The sequence below is a fragment of the Pongo pygmaeus genome, chromosome 20 (genome assembly GCF_028885625.2).
Source record: "Pongo pygmaeus isolate AG05252 chromosome 20, NHGRI_mPonPyg2-v2.0_pri, whole genome shotgun sequence".
Taxonomy (NCBI): domain Eukaryota; kingdom Metazoa; phylum Chordata; class Mammalia; order Primates; family Hominidae; genus Pongo; species Pongo pygmaeus.
The window spans coordinates 23,685,179-23,706,391 of record NC_072393.2 but is presented as its reverse complement, the minus strand read 5'-3'; the positions used below and the strand labels follow the sequence as shown (position 1 = coordinate 23,706,391).

Genomic DNA, 21,213 nt, shown 5'->3' with positions numbered 1-21,213 from the left:
AAAAATTAGCCAGGTGCAGTAATGCGTACCTGTAATCCCAGCCACTCTGGAGGCTGAGGCAGGAGAATCGCTTGAACCCAGGAGGTGGAGGTTGTGGTAAGCCAAGATCATGCCACTGCTCTCCAGCCTGGGCTACAGAGCAAGACTTTGTCTCAAACAAACAAACAAACAAACAAAAAAATAGTTGATACCATGCTTCCTAGCCAAGGTCCCCATGAACAACCAACTAAAATTAAATAGATTAAATAATTAGCTAGATAATGATCTACTCATTTCAACCAAGCAGCCTGTTCATTAATCCCCTACAACTGCATCTCTGTAATGCCCAATGTATTCTACCATGTGCAACTACAAGTATTAGCAACTGCACAAGTAGTTCTCTGTTTATCCAGTAAGTAATCAAAAGAAATTCTATTATTTAGCACAACTTTAGTTAGAACATTTAATACCTATTGTGTAACCACAGCCTTTACATTAGAATCTGCTATAGAGCCCTATTTTGGGGGATAAATTCCTAACCATTGCTTCATTTATGCTAAGCCATGGAAAAAATGATCTAATAAATGATGCCCATTCAGAAGAGTAATGGCCTGCTGGCAATGCTCTTTAACCTATTCTGAAGAAGTTATTTTTGACTTATGAAGTAGGTTAAAAGCAGTGGATCAATATTCTGTTTCTGATATTATGAGGCAACAAATGTTTCTTTAAAACTTCTCACTCACATTAGCCCTTCATCTTTTACCTATCAAGGTGAAAGTTTTGTTATATATAAGTTGGCAGCAAAATTCTCTACATATAAGTATACCCCATAAGTGCACACAAGAGATACCTTTTTTATTTCTGTTGTTCGTAGAGCCATTAGAAAACTGTGAATGAACTCTTATTGGCTGGATCCAGGTATGACGGTTATCACCATTCCTGTGAGCTGAGTTCATACACGAGTCCACATTGGACTGGTGGCTGTATCCGCATATGATAGTCACCATTCCAACTGTGGACGGTGTTCATGAGTCAGATTCAGGATCTTACCAGTGGGCTGTGTCCATGTGAGAGAGTGACAGTTATATCTGTTGCCTGGGTGTGCATATAAGAGTCACAATCTCACCTCTGTGCTGACCCCTGTTATAATACTCTCTGTACACTCGACTGCTTTATGTAATATGAGTAAATGATGTAGTCCTTTTTGATATTTATACAATTAGGAAACACAGGACATTACTGGTTGCCCTAATGTTGGCTATGAAAGTTACAATCTCTCCTATTAGCTGAGTCCAGGTACAAGAGTCATCCTCATCCCTGTTAGCCGGGCATAGGTATATGTCACAATTCCACCTGGGAGCAGAGACCAGGCTAGAGCATCACATCCCCTGGGCACTGGACCAGAAATATGTCACAGTTCCCCTATGGGCAGGACCCAGGCAAGAGAGTCACATCACCTAAATGCTGAGCCTAGTGAAATGTCACAATGACCCCTGTGGGCAAAGCTCAAAAACAGAATCACATTACCTGGATGCTCAGCCCAGTGATATGATCCAAGCTTTCCTGTGGGTAAAGCACAGGCAGAAGAAGAGAGTCACATCATCTAGGTGATGAACCCAAAGATATGTCAAAATGTCCTCTGTGAGCAAGGCTAAGGCAGGAGAGTCACATCACCTAGGTGCTAGACTCAGCAATATGTCGTAATTTGCTCTATAAGCAGGGCCTGGGCAGGAGAGGAGAGTCACATTATCTAGGTGCTAGGTCCAGTTATATGTCACAATACCCTCCTGTGAACACTGCCCATGCAGTAAAATCACATTATCATAATGTTGGACACTGCAATATGTCACCATGCCCCTGTATGCAGAAGCCAAACCGGAGAGGATATTCACTTCACCTGGGTGCTGGGCCCAGTGATATGTCACAATCCCTAATGTGGGCAGGGCCCAGACATGGGAGGAGAGTCATATCACCTAGGTGTTGGGCCCAGTGATATGACACAATGTTCCCAGCGTGTAGGAACCAGGCAGGAGAAAAGAATCACATCACTAATGTGCTGGGCCCAGCAATATGTCAAAATCTCCTTTGAGGGCAGCACCCAGGAAAGAAAGTTACATCACCTAGATTCTTGACTCAATTCATGTCACAACACCATCTAAGGGCTTGGCCTACACAGACGAGTAGAATTACTCAAATGCTAGGCAAATGGGTCTGTAAAAATCACACATTCATGAAGCTTCTGTGGTTAGATTTATAATTCTGCACATGTCTCAGCTTTAGGTATGAGAGTCAACACCTCCTGTGAGTTATGTGCAAGTACAGGACTCATCATTTCAGTGATATATTGGATCCGTGCATGAGAGTCCCAATCCCACCCAAGAACTGTGTCCTGGTATGAAAGTCACAGGCTCACGGGCATGTTGAATTCTTTCTCAAGAGTCACTACCCCACCTGTGGATGGGATCCATGTATGAGAGTCACAATTTTAACTTTCGATTGCCTCTCAGTGTCAGATTCAGAACCTCAAGGTAATCAGTGTTCCTGTGGGAGGGTGACAACTTTTACTTTTGGGTGGGTGTGCATATAAGAATCACAATGTCACCTCTGTGATTGGTACTGTTATGACACTCCGTGTACCACTCAAAGGCTTTGTATAATATTCCTGAGAGTCACAATCTGCTCTGAGACTCTTGTGCTGTTATGACCCATGATTGTACCCTTGCCCTAAGCACAGGTCTTAGAGTCAACCTCTCTCTAATTTGCTGCATCCGGGTATTAGAGTCATCATTACACCTGTCAGCTGGGTTCAAAAGTGAATTACCATCCTACCTGTGGCTAGATCCACATATACCAGTCACAGTTCCAACTGTGAACAGCATTTACATGTGAGATTTGGGACCTTAACTGTAGGCTAAAAACATGTGTGTGGATAAAAATTCTAACTATTGGCTGGGTGTGCATTTGAGAGTCAAAATTTTACCTGTGTGCTGGGCTTTGTTATGACACTCTCTGCACCAGCTGAAAGCTTTATACAATTTGCATGAGTATTGTAATTTTCTCTGACCTTTCATGCAAGTAACAAACGAAGACTTTACCTGTTGCCCAAAGCCTAGCAGACAGAATCAATATTTCTCCTGTTTTGTGTGTTGAAGTATGACTGTCATCATTGTACCAGTGACCACATCCCAGGCGTATGTCACAATCCCACCTGTAGCTAGGAACCAGGCAGAAGGGTCACATCACTTGGATGCTAGGACAGGAATATCTCAATCTGCACTATGAGCAGGATCAAGAAAGAAGAGACTCACACCAACTGGGTTCTGGGCCTAGCGATATTCCACAATCTTTCATGATGCAGGTCCCAAGCAGAAGAGGACAGTCACATTACTTAGAAGATGGGCCCAGTAATATGTAACAATGCCCACTGTGGGCAAGGCCCAGGCAAGAGAGGATTGTTGCATTATCCTGGTTTCAGCAATATGTTGTAATTCCCACGGTTAGCAGGGCTTAGCAAAAGAAGTGAGTCACAAAATTTATGTGCTAGTTTAAGCAATAGTTTAAAATTCCTTCTGTTGGCAGAGGCCAGGCAGCAGAGAAGACTCAAATTACCTAGGTGCCAGTTATGCATAAATTTTATAAACCTCTGTGACCTTTCTAAACGTAGGTGATCCAGGACTCTACCCACTGTCCAAAGTCTAGCTAAGAGAGTCAAAATTACTCTTATTGACTGGGTTCCCATATAAGCTTGACTATAATGTCTAAGAGCTTGAAAATACATATGTCTAAATTTAACCTGTGTGAATGGACCAGGCAAGGGATTCAGATCACCTGAATGCTGCACCAAAAATATGTCAATGTCCACTCTATGGGCAGGGCTGTGGCAGTAAAGTCACATAACCTGGGTACTGGGCCCAGGATTATTTCACAGTGCCTTCTGTGGGCAGGGTTCAGGCAGGAAAGTCACATTATCTGCATGCAGGACACAGCAATATGTCACAATCCACCCTGTGTAAAGGGCCCAGGCAGGAGAGAATATATAACCTAGGCAATGGGTCCAGCAATATGTCACAATTCTCCCTGAGGACAGGGTCTATGCAGGAGAGTAAAATACCTTAGAAGCTTGCACCAGGCATGTGTCACAATTCCATTTTGAGACTTTACGCAGGTAGGGTAGTCAAATCACTCAGGTGCTGGACCAAGGTATATGTTACAATCACGCCTGCAAGCAGGTCCAGAAATGAGATTCAAAATTCCATACATTTTCTGGGTCCAAGTATGAAAGTCAAGACCTCCTTTAAGTTTGGTCCAAGTACATGAGTCACAATCTTAATGGTGGACTGTATTCCTGCATGAAGACACAATTTCAAATGCAAACTGAGTCTCAATATCTGAATCACAGCTTCACAGCTGTGCTGAATCCTGTTCATTGAGTCACCATTCTACCTATGGGCCAGATCCATGTATGAGAGTCACAATCCCAACTTTTGACTACCTGCACGTGGGAGATTCACAGCCTCAACAGTGGATGGTTTCCATTTAGGAGGGTGACAATGTTTAGTGTTGGCTGAGTGTGCATAGGAGAGTCACAGTTTTACCTGTGTTCTCAAAAGTGGGCTCTGTTCATATGTGAGGGTGACAATTCTAATGGTTCACAGAGTGTGCATATGAGAAACACCGTATCACTTGTGTGCCATGCTGGGCCATATGATGACACTTTCTGTACCATCCAACTGCTTTATACCATAAGCAAGAGAGTGGTAATTTGATATTATTTTTATGCAAACAGGAGACCCAGGATCTTACCTGTTTCTCTAAGCCTAGCTAGAAGAGACAGTATATCTCTTATTGGATGGTTTGAGGTATTAGAGTCATTATTGCATCTATGATCTGAACAAAGACATATGTCACAATCCCACCTGTGGATAGGAAGGAAGCAGGAGAGTCACATTACCTGGGTCTTGAGTCAGGAATATATTACAATATTCTCTGAGAGAAGGGACCAGGAAGAAGAGTCACATCATCTGGTTTTCTGCCAGGGATATGTGACTATCCTCTAATGAAAGCAGGGCACAGGCAGCAGAGTCAAATCACTTGGGTGCGGAGTCCAGTGATATGTCACAATTCTCCCTGTGAACAAGGCCTAGGCAGGAGAGACATACCACCTGGTTTGGGGGCCCATCAGTATTTCACAATCTTTCCTATGGGCAGCGTGCAAGCAGAAAAGGGTCACATCTTTTAAGTGACACGTGCAGAGATATGTCACGAGGTCCACTGTGAGCATGGCAGAGGCAGGAGATTTCCAACCCCTAGGTGTTGGGCCCAGCCATATATCAGAATACTAAAAATATGCAGGGGCCGGATAAAATAGGAGAGTCACATCGCCTAGGTGCTTGGTCCAGTGATATGTTACAATCCTCCCTTTTGGCATGGCCCAGGCAGAAAAGGAGAGTCACATAACACAGGTAATAAATGAAAAGACATGTCATAGTACCCTGTATGAAAGCCCCATGCAGAAGAGTCGAATCACCTAGGTGTTTGACCCACACACATGTCACAATACACAATGTATGCAGGGCCTGGGAAAAAGAGGAGAATCACTTCACTTAGGTGTTGACCCTAGTGATACATCACAGTCCCATTTTGCTCAGAGCCCATGCAGTATGGGACAGTCACATCACCTAGATGGTGGGTCCAGCAATATGTTACAACACCCCCTGAAAATAGGTTTTAGGCAGGATAGTTACATATTGTACGTCAGAGGCCAAGAGATATGTTGCAATGCTTTCTGTGGTTAGGACTCACAAAGTAAAAAAGAGTGACATAATTTAAAAACTGGGATCAGCTGTATGTCAAAATCATCCTAGATGACAGGGGTCAGTTATGAGAGGAGTCACATCACCATAGGTGATGGGCCAAGTGACATATCACAGTCCTCTCTGTCAAAAGGTCCTAGGAAGAAAACTATAGTCATATCACCTAGGTGATGAGTCTAAAGATATGTCATAATAAACCCTGTGAGCAGTGATCAGGAGGAAGAATTACATCACCTGTGTTCTGGGCCCAGTGAAAAGTCACTCTCCCTTTTGTGAGCATGGCCCAGGCAGAAGAGGACAGTCATGTAACCCACGTCATGGAGATATATCACAATCTCTCCTATGCCAAAAGCCCAGGCAAAAGAGTAAAGTTACATCAGATTGTTGATGGACCCAGAGATAAGTCACATTGCCTCCTGTGGGCAGGATTCAGGCAAGAACTGGGCATCACCTTGGTGCTGGGCTCAGCAATACATCACAATGCCTTTCGAGGGCAGGGCCAAAGCAGAAGAAAAACATCACCTTGGTGTTGAGCCCAGTGATATGTCACTATCTCCCCTACAGGCAGGACCTAGAAAGAAGGTCATATCAGCTAGGTGCTAGGCCTAAGAATTAGTCAAAATCCCTCTGGTGTGCAGGGACTATGCAGGAGAAGAGTCACATCCCCTGAGTAATAGATGCAGAGATATGTCACAATTCCCTCTGTAGGCAGAGCTCAGGCAAGAGAGTTACATGACCATAGTGTTGGATGCAGCAATATAGCACAATGGCATATCTGGGCAGGGCACAGGCAGAAGAGTCTCATAACCTGGGTGCTGGGTTCAGTGATACATCACAAAGCCCCACTGCAAACAGCACCAAGGGAGAAAAATATAATTGCGTCACCTAGGTGCTGGGTCCACTGATATGTAACAATCACATCTATGGGCTTGGGTCATGCAGGAAAGTAAAATCACTCAGGTACTGGGCAGAAACATATGCCAAAATTACACCTGCAAGAAAGTCCATAGATATGACTAACAGTCTCCCAAATGTCCTGGATTTAGGTATGAGAATCAACATCTCCTGTATGTCAGATAAAAGTACATGAGCCACAATTTCAATTGTAGACTGGACCCTTGCATGGAAGACTCAATCCCTCCTGCAGACTGCGTCCCCTTGGTGAAGTTGCAGCCTCTAAGGTGTGTCTATCTTGGTCTTAGTCATCAATACACCTGTGGACTGGATCCATGTATGAGAGTCAATTATTCAATTTGTGAGTTCTTCTAGGTGTGAGGTTTAGAACCTCAACTGAGGGCTGTATTCATGTGGAAGGATGACAATTTTTACTGTCATCTGTGTGTGAATATGTGTGTCACAATTTCACCTGTGTGCCGGGCCTTGTTAGGGCAATCTGTGTACCACCTGATGAGTTTATATGATATACATGAAAGTGGCATTCCACTCTGAGACCTTTATGCTGCTATGGACCAATGACAGTACCTGTGAAATTAAGCCCAGGTATGAGAGTCAACATCTCTCCAAGTAACTGGGTTTACATAGAAGAGTTCTCCCCTTCCTATTAGCTAGGTTTAGAAATGAGTAACCATCTCAACTGTGGCTGGATGTTTACATATGACCATCACAATTCCAACTTTGAACTGCATCTGTGTGTGAGATTTAGGACCTCATAAGTGTGCTGTTTATTCATGAGAGTATCAATCCTAATGGTTGGCATGGTGTGCACATGAAAAACACAATCTCATCTGTGTGCTGGGCCTTGTGATGACACTGTATGCCACCCAAAGGCATTATATGACAGGTGAGACAGTGGTACTCATCTACAACCTTTGTATAAAGAAGAGACCAAAGGATTTATCCATTTCCCTTAAGCCTTTCTGTGAGAGATAGTATTTCTTCTATTGGCTAATTCAAGGTATCAATCATAATCATACCTATGAGCTGGGCAAAATACATGTCACAATCCTACCTGTGGTTATAGAGTAAGCAAGAAAGTTTCATCACTTTGGTTTTGGGCTAGCAATATGTCACAATTCTTCCTAAAGGCAGGGTCCAGAAAGGAGAGTCACATCACCTCAGTGATGGGCCCAGCAATGTGTCACAATGCTCCCAGTGGGCAAGGTCCAAGCAGGATAGACACCTCGCCGAATTGCTGGGCCCAGTGATGTCATAATCTTTCTATAGAGAGAGTGCAAGCGGAAGAGGAGAGTCACATCTCATACATAATGAATTCAGAGATATGTCACAAGGGCCACTATAGGCATAGCCTAGGCAGGAGCTTCTTATCTCTTTGGTGTTTGGTGCAGTGATATGTCACAATACCCAAAATATGTAGGGCCCAGGCAGCAGAAGAGAATTACATAACTTAGGTACTGGGTCCAGTGATATTTCACAATTCTCAAATTAGGCAAGGCCAAGGCAGAAGAAGATAGTCACACCACCTAAGTAATAAATAAAAAATGCATCATAATACACCTCTAGGCAGGGCCTTTGTAGGATAATTGCATCACCTAGCTGTTGGATTCAGCCATATTTTCAAATACACAATGTATGCAGGGCCCAGGAAAAAGAGGAGAGTCAAATCACCCAGGAACTGGGCAGAGAGATATTTCACAATTCCTCATTGGGCACAGCCCAAGCAGTGGAAAATAGCCACATCACCTAGGTGCTGGTTACAGCAGTTATGTCACAATATCCCTTGAAACAAGGGTGAGGCAGGAGAGTCACATCACCCATGTGAGGGAGCCAAAGATATGTCACAGTGTCTTGTGTAGGCAGAGGAAAGGCTGGAGGATCATATCACCTGGGTGCTGGACTCAGCAATATGTCACAATGGCCCATGTGGGCAAAACACAGGCAGGAGAGTCACATAGCCTATGTGCAAGGAGCAGTGATATGTCAAAATTCTCTCTATGGTCAGAACCAAGACAAGAGTGTAGATTCGCATTGACTAAATGCTGGATGCAGCAAGATGTCACTATCCAATCTGTGGGCTGAGCCCAGGCAGGACAGTAAATTTGCTCAAGTGCCAGGCTGAGGTATATGTCACAATCACAGCTGCAGGAAGGTCCAGAGAAGAGATTAACAATCCTGCACATCTTGGTTTTATGTATAAGAGGCGCCACCTCCTATATGTTGGGTCTAAGTGTATAACCCACAATCTCAACAGTTTACTGAATCTGTTCATAAAAGCCTTAATCCCTCCTGCAGACAGTGTCCCTTTAGTGAAGTCAATGCCTCACAGATATGCTGAATCTTGGTCTGAGAGTCACCAACCCATCTGTGAACTGAATCCATTTATGCACCAATTTTTCAATTTCAACTTACTTTGGGTGTGAGATTCAGAACCTAAACAGTGGCCTGTGTTTATCTGGAAGAATGACAATATTTACCGTCAGCTTGGTGTATATATGAGTGTCATAATCTCACCTGCGTGCTGTGCTCTGTTAGGACACCCTCTGTACCACCATAGGGCTTTCTACAATATACATTAAAGTCACAATATGCTCTGAGACATTTGTGCTCATATAGACCCATGATCCTACCTGTGGTCCCAAGCCCAGTAATGAGAGTCAACATCTCTCCAGCTGGATATGTCCAGATAGAAGAGATCTAACATGCCAGAATTAGAAATACATCACCATCCCAGTTGTAGCTGGGTGTTCACATATGACAGTCACAATCTGAACTGTGGGCTGTGTCAACATGTGAAATTCAAGACCTCTCCAATGGGCTCTGTCCTTGTGTGAAGGTGACAGTCTTAACAGTTGATGGGATTTGCATACAAGAAACACAATCTCACCTTTTATTGTGCCCCATGATGACATTTTCTGTACCCCTCGAGAGCTTTATATGATATGTACAAGAACAGTAATCCTTTATGGCCTTTACGCAAAGAGGAGACCCATGATCTTACTCATTTTCCTAAGTCTAGCTATGGGAGGTAGTATCTCTTCTATTAGCTGGTTTGAGGTATGAGGTAACCAATGCACCTGGTAGCTGGCCAAAATATATGTCACAATTCTACCTGTGGCTAGGGAGCAAGAAGGAGAGTCACATCAAGTAGGTTTTTGGCAAGGATATGTCAAAATCTTCCCTGAGGGCAGAAACCACGCGGGAGTCATATCACCTAGGTACTCAGCCACAGATAGTAAAATCCCCTCCTGAAAGCAGAGCACAGGCAGCAGAGTCATATCACCTGGGTGCTGAACTCAGTGATATGTTACAATGCTCCCTCTGGGCACAGCCTTAGCAGGAGAGACACATCACCTGGTGCCTGGGTCCAGCGATACATCACAACATTTTCTGTGGACAGGATGCAGGCAAAAGAGGAAACTCACATATCTTAGGTGTCAGATACAGAAATATTTTACAAGGCCCCTTGTGGGCAAGCCAGAGCATCCCAGCCCAAAGGAATGACACCTAGCAATATGTAACAATACCTAAAATATGTGGAGCTGAGATCACGCCACTGCACTCCAGCCTGGGCGACAGAGCAAGACTCCATCTCAAAAAAACATAATAAAATAAAATAAATGAAAATAAATTATCTGGAAGAGTTGATAAAATAATCTCATTTTATGTTTTGTGAGTGAACATATAAATATCTAGACAATGTAATAAACTAACTTTGATAATACATTTCAAATGCTTTTTTAAATCACTCTCTATTTTAAATCCATCCTTTTTATACATTCTATAAATGAATGGCTGAAGAATACATAGACAGATACTATATAAATCTATGTGTAGATAAATGTAGATGCAAATTCACATCTGTTTGGACAATGCTGCTTTCAAAATCACTGAGAATGGCCACTTTTTTTTTTTTTTTTTTTGAGATGGAGTCTCGCTCTGTCACCCAGGCTGGAGGGCAGTGCCGCAATCTCGGCTCACTGCAAGCTCCGCCTCCCAGATTCGCGCCATTCTGCTTCCTCAGCCTCCCTAGCAGCTGGGACTACAGGCACATGCCGCCATGCCAGGCTAATTTTTTGTATTTTTAGTAGAGACTGGGTTTCGCCGTGTTAGCCAGGATGGTCTCGATCTGCTGACCTCAAGATCCGCCCGCCTTGGTCTCCCAAAGTGCTGGGATTACAGGCGTGAGCCACCGTGCCCAGCCACATTTTTTTTTTTTTTTTGAGACAGTCTTGCTCTTGTCACCCAGGATAGAGTGCAACGGCACGATCTCGGCTCACTGCAACCTCTGCCTCCCCGGTTCAAGTGATTCTCCTGCCTCAGCCTCCTGAGGAGCTGTGATTACAGGCATGCACCACCATGCCCAGCTAATTTTGTATTTTTAGTAGAGACCGGGTTTCACAATGTTGGCCAAGCTGATCTTGAACTCCTGACCTCAGGTGATCCGCCTGCCTCAGCCTCCCAAAGTGCTGGGATTACAGGTGTGAGCCACCACGCCCTGCTCACTTTTTAACCTTTTTAAATAAAAAAAAGATTTTCTATTTTTAATTACATTTACAGTTTAATAACACAATACATAAATATACAACATATTATTTTTTAATAAAATTCTGGATTCCATTTAATATTATATTATTAGAACTTCTGTATCTATTCTGACACTTGAGATTAACTTTAAATTTCCTTTTGCTGCTGGGCGGGGTGACTCATGCCTGTAATCCCAGCACTTTGGGAGGCTGAGGCAGGCAGATAACCTGAGGTCAGGAGTTTGAGACCATCCTGGCTAACACGGTGAAATCCCATCTCTACTAAAATACAAAAAATTAGCTGGGCGTGGTGGCGGGTGGCTGTAATCCTAGCTACTTGGGGGGCTGAGGCAGGAGAACTGCTTGAACCCGGGAGGCGGAAGTTGCTGTGAGCCAAGATCACTCCACTGCACTCCAGCCTGGGAGACGAGAGCAAAACTCCATCTCAAAAAAAAAAATTTCCTTTTGCTGAGTTTGCCCAGTTTTTATGTCAAGTAGTACTACATACCTTAGAGGCTTTCTATATTTATATGTTTTGCATCAGTTTCTAAAACCTGGAAATTATCTCGTTTTGAATTTCTTATGGAAATAGAATCTTCTCCACTAAAAATATCCCATTGGTAAACTCCACTTCGAAGTCATGAAAACTAAATGTTTCTCTTTCTGGTCATATTATCTATACAATATTTAGTTATTTTTTATTTATTTTAATTTGCTTTTAATGTTAGTATTTGCTTTTGAAATTACTTTTTAAATTTGCATAATATTCTCTTGGAGTCTATTAATGAACGTCAATGCTCTTTTTTATATTTTGATATAAAAAATAAACCCTCGCTGTGGATGTGATGGCTTATGCCTGTAATTCTAGCATTTTGGGAGGCTGAGGTGGGAGGATTACGTAAACCTAGGAGTTTGAGACCAGACTGGGCTACATACTGTGGCTGCCTGTTGTCTAAGTCATCTGAACTCCCTGGTGGAGGGGCAGCAGCTATCCCTGCAGCTGCTAACTACCAAAGACACTAAGCCCCTGGGGTGTAGGGGAGGGTAGCAGCCATCGCTATAGCTCCAGGCCATGCTATTTCCCTGTTGGAGCCAGGGAGGCTAGACAACTTGGTCCCAATTTGCAGACAATGGCCAGACTGCCTCTTTAGGCCAGACCCTGATCCATCCCTTCTCACTGAGTGGGGCCTCCCTGCAGAAGCTCCAACAAATCCAGCTAGGAGCTCAGGAACAGAACCCTGATCTTCCTGGGCCTGACCCCCTATGGGGAGAGGTTGCCATAGCCTCCATTGACCAGCAAACTTAGTCTTTCCTCTTGCTAGCTCTGCAGAATCCAGGCAGCCCAGACAAATGGGTTTCCCTCCGGCACAGCACACACCCTCCACCAAGGGACAGCCAAAATTCTTCCTTAAATGGTTCCTGGTTCCCATGCCCTCAACTGTGTGAGACCCCCAATGGGAGTCTCCAGATACTTTATACAGGAGCGTTCCTACAGACATTAGGTCACTGTTCCTCGAGATCAGAAATCCCAGAGGAAAGAGGAGGCACCTATCTTTGCTGTTCTCCAGCCTCCTCTGTGGGCATCTCCAGATGCAGGAGTGACCTGGATAAATAGGCCTGAAGTGAACCCCCAACAAACCACAGCAGCCTTACAGAAGAGGAACCTGACTGTTGAAAGAAAAACAAACAGAAGGTAACAGCAACAACATCAACAAAAAAAGTCCTGACAAAAACTTCATCCAAGGGTCAGCAGCCTCAAAGATCAAAACCAGACAAACTCATGAAGATGAGAAAGAATCAACCGAAAAATGCTGAACACACAAAAGGCCAAAGTGCCTCTTCTCCAAATGATCACAACACCTCTCCAGCAAGGGCACAGATCTGAACAGAGAAAAAGATTGATGAATTGACAGAAGTAGGCTTCAGAAGGTGGGTAATAACAAACTTCAAGGAGGTAAAGAAGCATGTTCTAACCCAATGCAAAGAAGCTAAGAACCATGGTAAAAGACTACAGGAGTTGCTAACTACAATAACCAGTTTAGAGAGAAACCTAAATAACCTAATGGAGCTGAAAACACAGCATGAGAAATTTGTGAAGCATACACAGGTATCAGTAGCCAAAGCAATCAAGCAGAAGAAAGAATATCAGAGCTTAAAGACTATCTCACTGAAATAAGGCAGGCAGACAAGATTAGAGAAAAAAGAATAAAAAGGAATGAACAAAACCTTTGAGAACTGTGGGACTATGTAAAAAAGACCAAACCGGCTGGGCGCAGTGGCTCATGCCTGTAATACCAGCACTTTGGGAGGCCGAGGCGGGTAGATCACCTAAGGTTGGGAGTTCGAAACCAGCCTGACCAACATGGTGAAACCCTGTCTTTACTAAAAATACACAAAAAATAGCCGGATGTGGTGATACACACCTGTAGTCCCAGCTACTTGGGAGGCTGAGGCAGGAGAATCGCTTGAACCCGAGAGGCAGAGGTTGCAGTGAGCTGAGATTGCGCTATTGCACTCCAGCCTGGGCAACAAGAGTGAAACTCCATCTACAAAAAAAAAAATCAAACCTATGACTGATTGGAGTTCCTGAAAGAGACAGGGAGAATGAAACCAAGTTGGAAAACACACTTCAGGAGGTCATCCAGGAGAAATTTCCCAAACTAGCAAGACAGGCCAACATTCAAATTCAGAAAATACAGAGAACCTCAGTAAGATACTTTATGAGAAGATCAACCCCAAGACACATAATCATCAGATTCTCCAAGGCTGAAATGAAGAAAGAAATGTTAAGGGCAGCCAGAGAGAAAGGTCAGGTCATTTACAAAGGGAAGCCCATCAGACTAAAAGCAGATCTCTCAGCAGAAATGCTACAAGCAGAAGAAAGTGGGGCCAATATTCAACATTCTGGATTAAAATAATTTTCAACCCAGAATTTTTATCCAGCCAAACTAAGCCTCATACGCAAAGGAGTAATGAAATCCTTTTCAGACAAGCAAATGCTGAGAGAATTCATCACCACAAGGCCTAGACTCATTTCACATGCAAAGACACATTTATGCTCAAAATAAAAAAGATGAAGAAAAATTTACCAAGCAAATGGAAAGCAGAAAAAAAGCAGGGGTTGCAATCCTAGTTTCCTACAAAACAGGCTTTAAACCAGCAAAGATCAAAAAAAGCAAAGAAGGGCATTACATAATGGTAAGGGAATCAATTCAACAAGAAGTCCTAACTATCCTAAATATATATGCACTCAATACAGGAGTACCCAGATTCATAAAACAATTTCTTGGAGGCCTACAAAAAAACTTAGACTTCCACACAATAATACTAGGAGACATTACCACACCACTATCAATATTAGACAGATCAATGAGAAAGAAAATTAATAAAGATATTCAGGGGACGGGCGCAGTGTCTCACACCTGTAATCCCAGCACTTTGAGAGGCCGAGGCAGGTGGATCACGAGGTCAGGAGTTCAAGACCAGCCTGACCAACATGGTGAAACCCCGTCTCTACTAAAAATACAAAAATTAGCCAAGCATAGTGGCATGCACCTGTAATCCCAGCTACTCAGAAGGCTCAGGCAGGAGAATCGCTTGAATCCTGGAAGCGGAGGTTGCAGTGAGCCAAGATTGCACCACTGCACTCCAGCCTGGGTGACAGAGCAAGGCTCCGTCTCAAAAGAAAAAAAAAAAAAAAAAGATATTCAGGATGGGAACTCAGCTCCGGACCAAGTGAAACTGATAGATATTTACAGAACTCTCCACCCCAAAACAACAGAATATACATTCTTCTCAGTGCCACATGGAACTTACTCTAAAATTGATTGTATAATTGGAAGTAAAACACTCTTCAGCAAATGCAAAAGAACTAAAATTATATCATACTGTCTCTCAGGCCACAGTGCAATCAAATTAAAACTCAAGATTAAGAAACTCACTCAAAACCACACAACTACATGGAAATTGGACAACCTGCTTCTGAATGACTTCTGGGTAAATGATGAAATTAAGGCAGAAATCAAGAAGTTCTTTGAAGTCAGTGAGAGCAAAAAGACAATGTACCAGAATCTTTGGGATGCAGCTACAGCAGTGTTAAGAGGTAAATATATAGCACTAAATGCTTACATTGAAAAGCTAGAAAGATTTCAAATCAGCACCCTAACATTATAACTAAAAGAGCTAGAGATGCAAGAGCAAACAAATTTAAAAGCTGACAGAAGACAAGAAATAATTAAGATCAGGGCAAAACTGAAGGAGATAGAGACACGAAAAATTCTTCAAAAAATCAATAAATTCAGGAGCTGTTTTGTTTGTTTGTTTGTTTTGTTTTTGTTTTTGTTTTGGGATGGAGTCTCACTCTTGTTGCCCAGGCTGGAGTGCAATGGCGAGATCTCGGCTCACTGCAACCTCTGCCTCCCAGGTTTAATCAATTCTCCTGCCTCAGCCTCCTGAGTAGCTGGAATTACAGGAGTGCGCTACCATGCTTGGCTTTTTTTTTTTTTTTTTTGAGATGGATTTTGTTCTTGTTGCCCAGGCTGGAGTGCAATGGCGTGATCTCGGCTCACCACAACCTCCACCTCCCAGGTTCAATTGATTCTCCTCATTCAGCCTCCTGAGTAGCTGGGATTACAGGCATGTGCCACCACTCCTGGCTTATTTTGGGTTTTTAGTAGAGATGAGGTTTCTCCATGTTGGTCAGGCTGGTCTCGAACTCCCAACCTCAGGTGATCCGCCCGCCTCAGCCTCCCAAAGTGCTGGGATTACAGGCATGAGCCACTGCGCCTGGCCCTAATTTTTATATTTTCAGTGGAGACGGGGTATCACCATGTTGGTCAGGCTGGTCTCCAACTCCTGACCTCATGATCCACCCACCTGGGCCTCCAAAAGTGCTGGGATTACAGGCGTGAGCCACCGTGCCTGGCCTAGAATCTGTTCTTTTTAAGAAATTAACAAAATACATACACTAAAGGAGGTGACCACCCCTCATATTGTCTTATGCCCAATTTCTGCCTCCAAAGAAAGAAGAAGTAAAAACTAAAAGGCAGAAATAAAATCCACAGACAGACAGCCCAGCGCCATGCCCTGGGCCTGGTTAAAGATCCACCACTGACCTAACCAGTTATGTTATCTATAGATTCCAGACATTGTATGGAAAAGCATTGTGAAAATCCCTGTCCTGTTCTGTTCCGTTCTGACTTCCTGTGCATGTATCCCCCAGTCATGTACCCCCTGCTTGCTCAACCGATCATGACCTTCTCAGGCAGCCTCCCTTAGAGTTGTAAGCCCTCAAAAGGGACAGGAATTGCTCACCTGGGGAGCTCAGTTGTTGGAGATGTGAGTCTTGCTGAAACTCCCAGCTGAATAAAGCCCTTCCTTCTTTAACTTGGTGTCTGAGGGGTTTTGTCTGCGGCTTGTCCTGCTACAACACCACTAGCTAGAGTAATAAAAAAGAAAAGAGAGAAGAATCAAATAGACACAATAAAAAATGATAAACGGGATATCACCAGTGACCCCACAAAAGTACAACCTAACAGAGAATATTATAAACACCTCTACGCAAATACACTAAAAAATCTAGAAAAAATGGATCAATTTCTGGACACATACACCTTCCCAAGGCTAAACCAGGAAGAAGTCGAATGCTTGAACAGACCAATCAAGTTCCGAAATTTAGGCAGTAGTAAATAGCCTACCAACTGAAAAAAAAACAACAAAAAAGGCCCAGGACCAGATGGACTAACAGCCGAATTCTACCAGAGGTAAAAAGAGGAGCTGGTGAAGCAGCATCGTTGTCTGGGGTAAATACCTGGGGTTGATTATCTCATGCTGAGAAGATTAATGACACGGACACACACCCTTGGAGTGGGTTTTAAGAGCAGGAAGTTTAACAGATGAAAGAAAGAAGAGCGGGAGAGAAAGCGGGACGCCCAAGAAGTTTTTCCAGGTTTGGAACAGGATGCAATTGATTTTTTAGAAAGGCTTGAGGAGGGGGTGATTGACTTACATCGGGCTCGAAGGATTGGTTTGACCAGGTGTACTATTTACATAGCCCGCAAAAAAACTGGCCCTCCCATCCCAATCTTTTATTATGCAAATGTGGCCTCTACCTGGCTGGCTCCACGAAACTGCATACGTGGGGACAAAGAAAAGGAAGGGGGAATTGCCATACTGGGTGGTCCTGGCTTTTAGTACAGCTGCCCACATTCATCTATGCAAACTTCCAGCTTGCTTATTAATGCTTGCAGCTTGACTTTTCAGGCTGCTTTATGTTAGAAAAGAAATGGTTTTTGGCTGCTTTCTATTAAAGAAAAAATTCACTGAGAACTTTTTTACCCTTGCTAACTGCCTAAAATAATTTCTTAATAATTCCTATACTACTGGTACCATTTCTTCTGAAACTATTCCAAATAATTGAAAACAAGAGACTCCTCCCTACTCATTTTATGAGGCCAGCATCATCCCGACAACCGAAACCTGGCAGACACAACAAAAAAGAAAACTTCAGGCTAATATCTCTGAAGAACATTGATGTGAATATCCTTAATAAAATACTGGCAAACCGAATCCAGCAGCACATCAAGAAGTTATCCACCACAAACAAGTCACCTTCATCACTGGGATGCAAAGCTCACTTACCATATGCAAATCAATACATGTAATCTATCACATAAACAGAAACAATGACAAAAAACACATGATTATCTCAATAGATGCAGTAAAAGTCTTCAATAACGGCCGGCTGGTGACTCACGCCTGTAATCCCAGCACTTTGGGAGGCTGAGGTGGGCGAATCACGAGGTCGGGAGTTCGTGACCAGCCTGACCAATATGGTGAAGCCTCATCTCTACTAAAAATACAAAAATTACCTGAGCATGGTGGTGCATGCCTGTAATCCCAGCCACTCGGGAGGCTGAGGCGGGAGAATTGCTTGAACCCGGGAAGTGGAGGTTGTGGTGAGCTGAGATTATGCCACTGCACTCCAGCCTGGGTGACAGAGCGAGACTCTCTCTCTAATAATAATAATAATAATAATAAAGTCTTCAATAGAATTCAACATTCCTTGGCCGGGCGTGGTGGCTCATGCCTGTAATCCCAGCACTTTGGGAGGCTGAGGCAGGTGGATCACGAGGTCAGGAGTTTGAGACCAGTGTGATCAACATGGTGAAACCCCGTCTCTACTAAAAATACAAATATTAGCCAGGCGTGGTGGCAGGTGCCTGTAATCCCAGCTACTGGGGAGGCTGAGGCAGGAGAATCCCTTGAAACCAAAAAGCAGAGGTTGCAGTGAGCTGAGACTGTGCCACTACACTCCAGTCTGGGCAACAGAGTGAGACTCTGTCTCAAAAAAACAAACAAAAAACAAAATTCAACACCCCTTCATGTTAATAACTCTCAATAAACTAGGTATTGAAAAACCATACCTCAAAATAATAAGATGTATTTATGACAAATCCACAGCCAATATCATATTGAATAGGCAAAACCTGGAAGCATTCTGGAAAATCAGCACAAGACAAAATGCCCTCTCTCACCACTCCTATTCAACATAGTATTTGAAGTTCTGGCCAGGAAAATCAGGCAAGAGAAAGAAATAAAGGGTGTTCAAGTAGGAAGAGAGGAAGTCAAATAGTCTCTGTAGATGATATGATGCTGTATCTAGAAAATCCCATTGTCTTAGCCCAAAAACTCCTTAAGCTGATAAGCAACTTCAGCAAAGTCTCTGGCTACAAAATCAATGTGCAAAAATTACAAGTATTTTTATACACCAACAGTAAACAAGCAGATTTTGAAATCATGCATGAATTTTCATTCACAATTGCTACAAGAGAATAAAATACCTAGGAATACAGCTAACAAGGGATGTGAAGGACCTCCTCAAAAAGAACCACACACCAGGCTGGGCATGGTGGCTCATGCCTATAACCCCAGCACTTTGGGAAGCCGAGGTGGGCAGATCACCTGAGGTCAAGAGTTCAAGATCAGCCTGACCAACATGGAGAAACCCCGTCTCTACTAAAAATACAAAACTAGCCAGGCGTGGTGGTGCATGCTTGTAATCCCAGCTACTCGAGAGACTGAGGCAGGAAAATCGCTTGAACCCAGGAGGCGGAGGTTGTGGTGAGCTGAGATCGCGCCACTGCACTCCAGCCTGGGCAACAAGAGCGAAACTCTGTCTCAAAAAAAAAAAAAAAAAAAAGAACTACACACCACTGCTCAAAGATATAAGAGAGGATACAAACAAATGGAAAAACATTTCATCCTCATGGATAGGAAGAATCAATATCATGAAAATGGCCATACTGCCCAAAGTAATTTATACATTCAATGGTATTCCCAACAAACTACCATTGAGATTCTTCACAGAACTAGAAAAAACTACTTTAAAATTCATATGGAACCAAAAAAAGCCTGCATAGCCAAGAAAATTCTAAGTGAAAAGAACAAAGCTGAAGGCATCATGCTACTTGACCTCAAACTATACAAGGCTACAGTAACCAAAACAGCGTGGTACTGACACATTGACCAACGAAACAGAATAGAGACCTCAGAAATAAGAACACACATCTACAACCATCTGATATTTGAGAAACCTGACAGAAACAAGCAATGGGGAAAATATTCCCTATTTAATAAATGATGCTGGAAAAACTGGCTAGCCATATGCAGAGAACTGAAACTGGACCCCTCTCCTACACCTTATACAAAAATTAACTCAAGATGAATTAAAGGCTTAAACGTAAAACCCCAAACCATAAAAACTCTAGAAGAAAATCTAGGCAATACCATTGAAGACGTAAGCATGGGTGAAGATTTTATAATGAAATGTCTGAAAGCGATTGCAACAAAAGCAAAAATTTACAAAGAGATCTAGTTAAACAAAAGAGCTTCTGCACAGCAAAAGAAACTATCATCAGGGCGAACAGGCAACTTACAGAATGGGAGAAAATTTTTGCAATCTACCCATTTGACAGCAGTCTAATATCCAGAATGTACAGGAAACTTAAACAAATTTACAAGAAAAAAACAACCCTGTCAAAAAGTGGGCAAAAGACATGAATAGACACTTCTCTAAAGAAGACATTCATTCAGCCAACAAACATATGAAAAAAAGCTCAACATTACTGATCATAAGAGAAATGCGAATCAAAACTACAATGAGATACCATCTTATGTCAGTCAGAATGGTGATTATCAAAAAGTGAAGAAATAACAGATGCTGGTGAGGCTGTGGAGAAATAGGAATGCTTTTACACTGTTGGTAGGAATGTTAATTAGTTAAACCATTGTGGAAGACAGTGTGGTAATTGCTCAAGGATCTAGAACCAGAAATGTCATTTGACCCAGCAATCCCATTACTGGGTATATACTCAAAGGAATATAAATCATTCTATTACAAAGATACATGCACACTTATGTTTATTACAGCACTATTCACAATAGCAAAGACATGGAACCAACCCAAATGCCCATCAATGATAGGCTGGATAAAGAAAATTTGGTACATGTACACTATGGAATACTGTGCAGCCATAAAAAAAGAATGAGATCATGTCCTTTGCAGGAAGATGGATGAAGCTGGAAGCCATCATCCTCAGCAAACTAACACAGGAAAAGAAAACCAAACATTGCATTACTGACTCAGATGTGAGAGCTGAACAATGAGAACACATGGACACAGAAAGAGAAGCAATGCACACCCGGGCCTGTCAGAGGGGCAAGGGGAGGGACAGCATCAGGACAAATAGCTAATTAATGTGGGGCTTAATACTGAGGTGATTGGTGAATAGGTGCAGCAAACCACCATGGTACATTTACCTATATAACAAACTGCAGGTTCTGCACATGTATCTTGGAACTTAAAGCAAAATAAAATGTAAATAAATAAATAAAGTCAGGCTGGGCGTGGTGGCTCACACCTGTAATCCCAGCACTTTGGGAGGCCGAGGTGGGCAGATCATCTGAGGTCGGGAGTTCGA

At 43.0% G+C, this 21,213-nt stretch overlaps 1 protein-coding gene across 1 annotated transcript in view; it reads right to left on the bottom strand.

Annotated features, from left to right (window-relative positions):
* ZNF723 (zinc finger protein 723) overlaps window positions 1-1,166 on the bottom strand; it is a 31,745-nt gene extending 30,579 nt beyond the window's left edge. Inside the window, exon 1 of the mRNA XM_054465202.2 lies at window positions 830-1,166. Within this exon, the coding sequence (XP_054321177.1) occupies window positions 830-859 (30 nt within the window). The 5' untranslated portion in view covers window positions 860-1,166. The remainder of the gene's footprint in view (window positions 1-829) is intronic.
* Window positions 1,167-21,213: the final 20,047 nt, after the last annotated feature.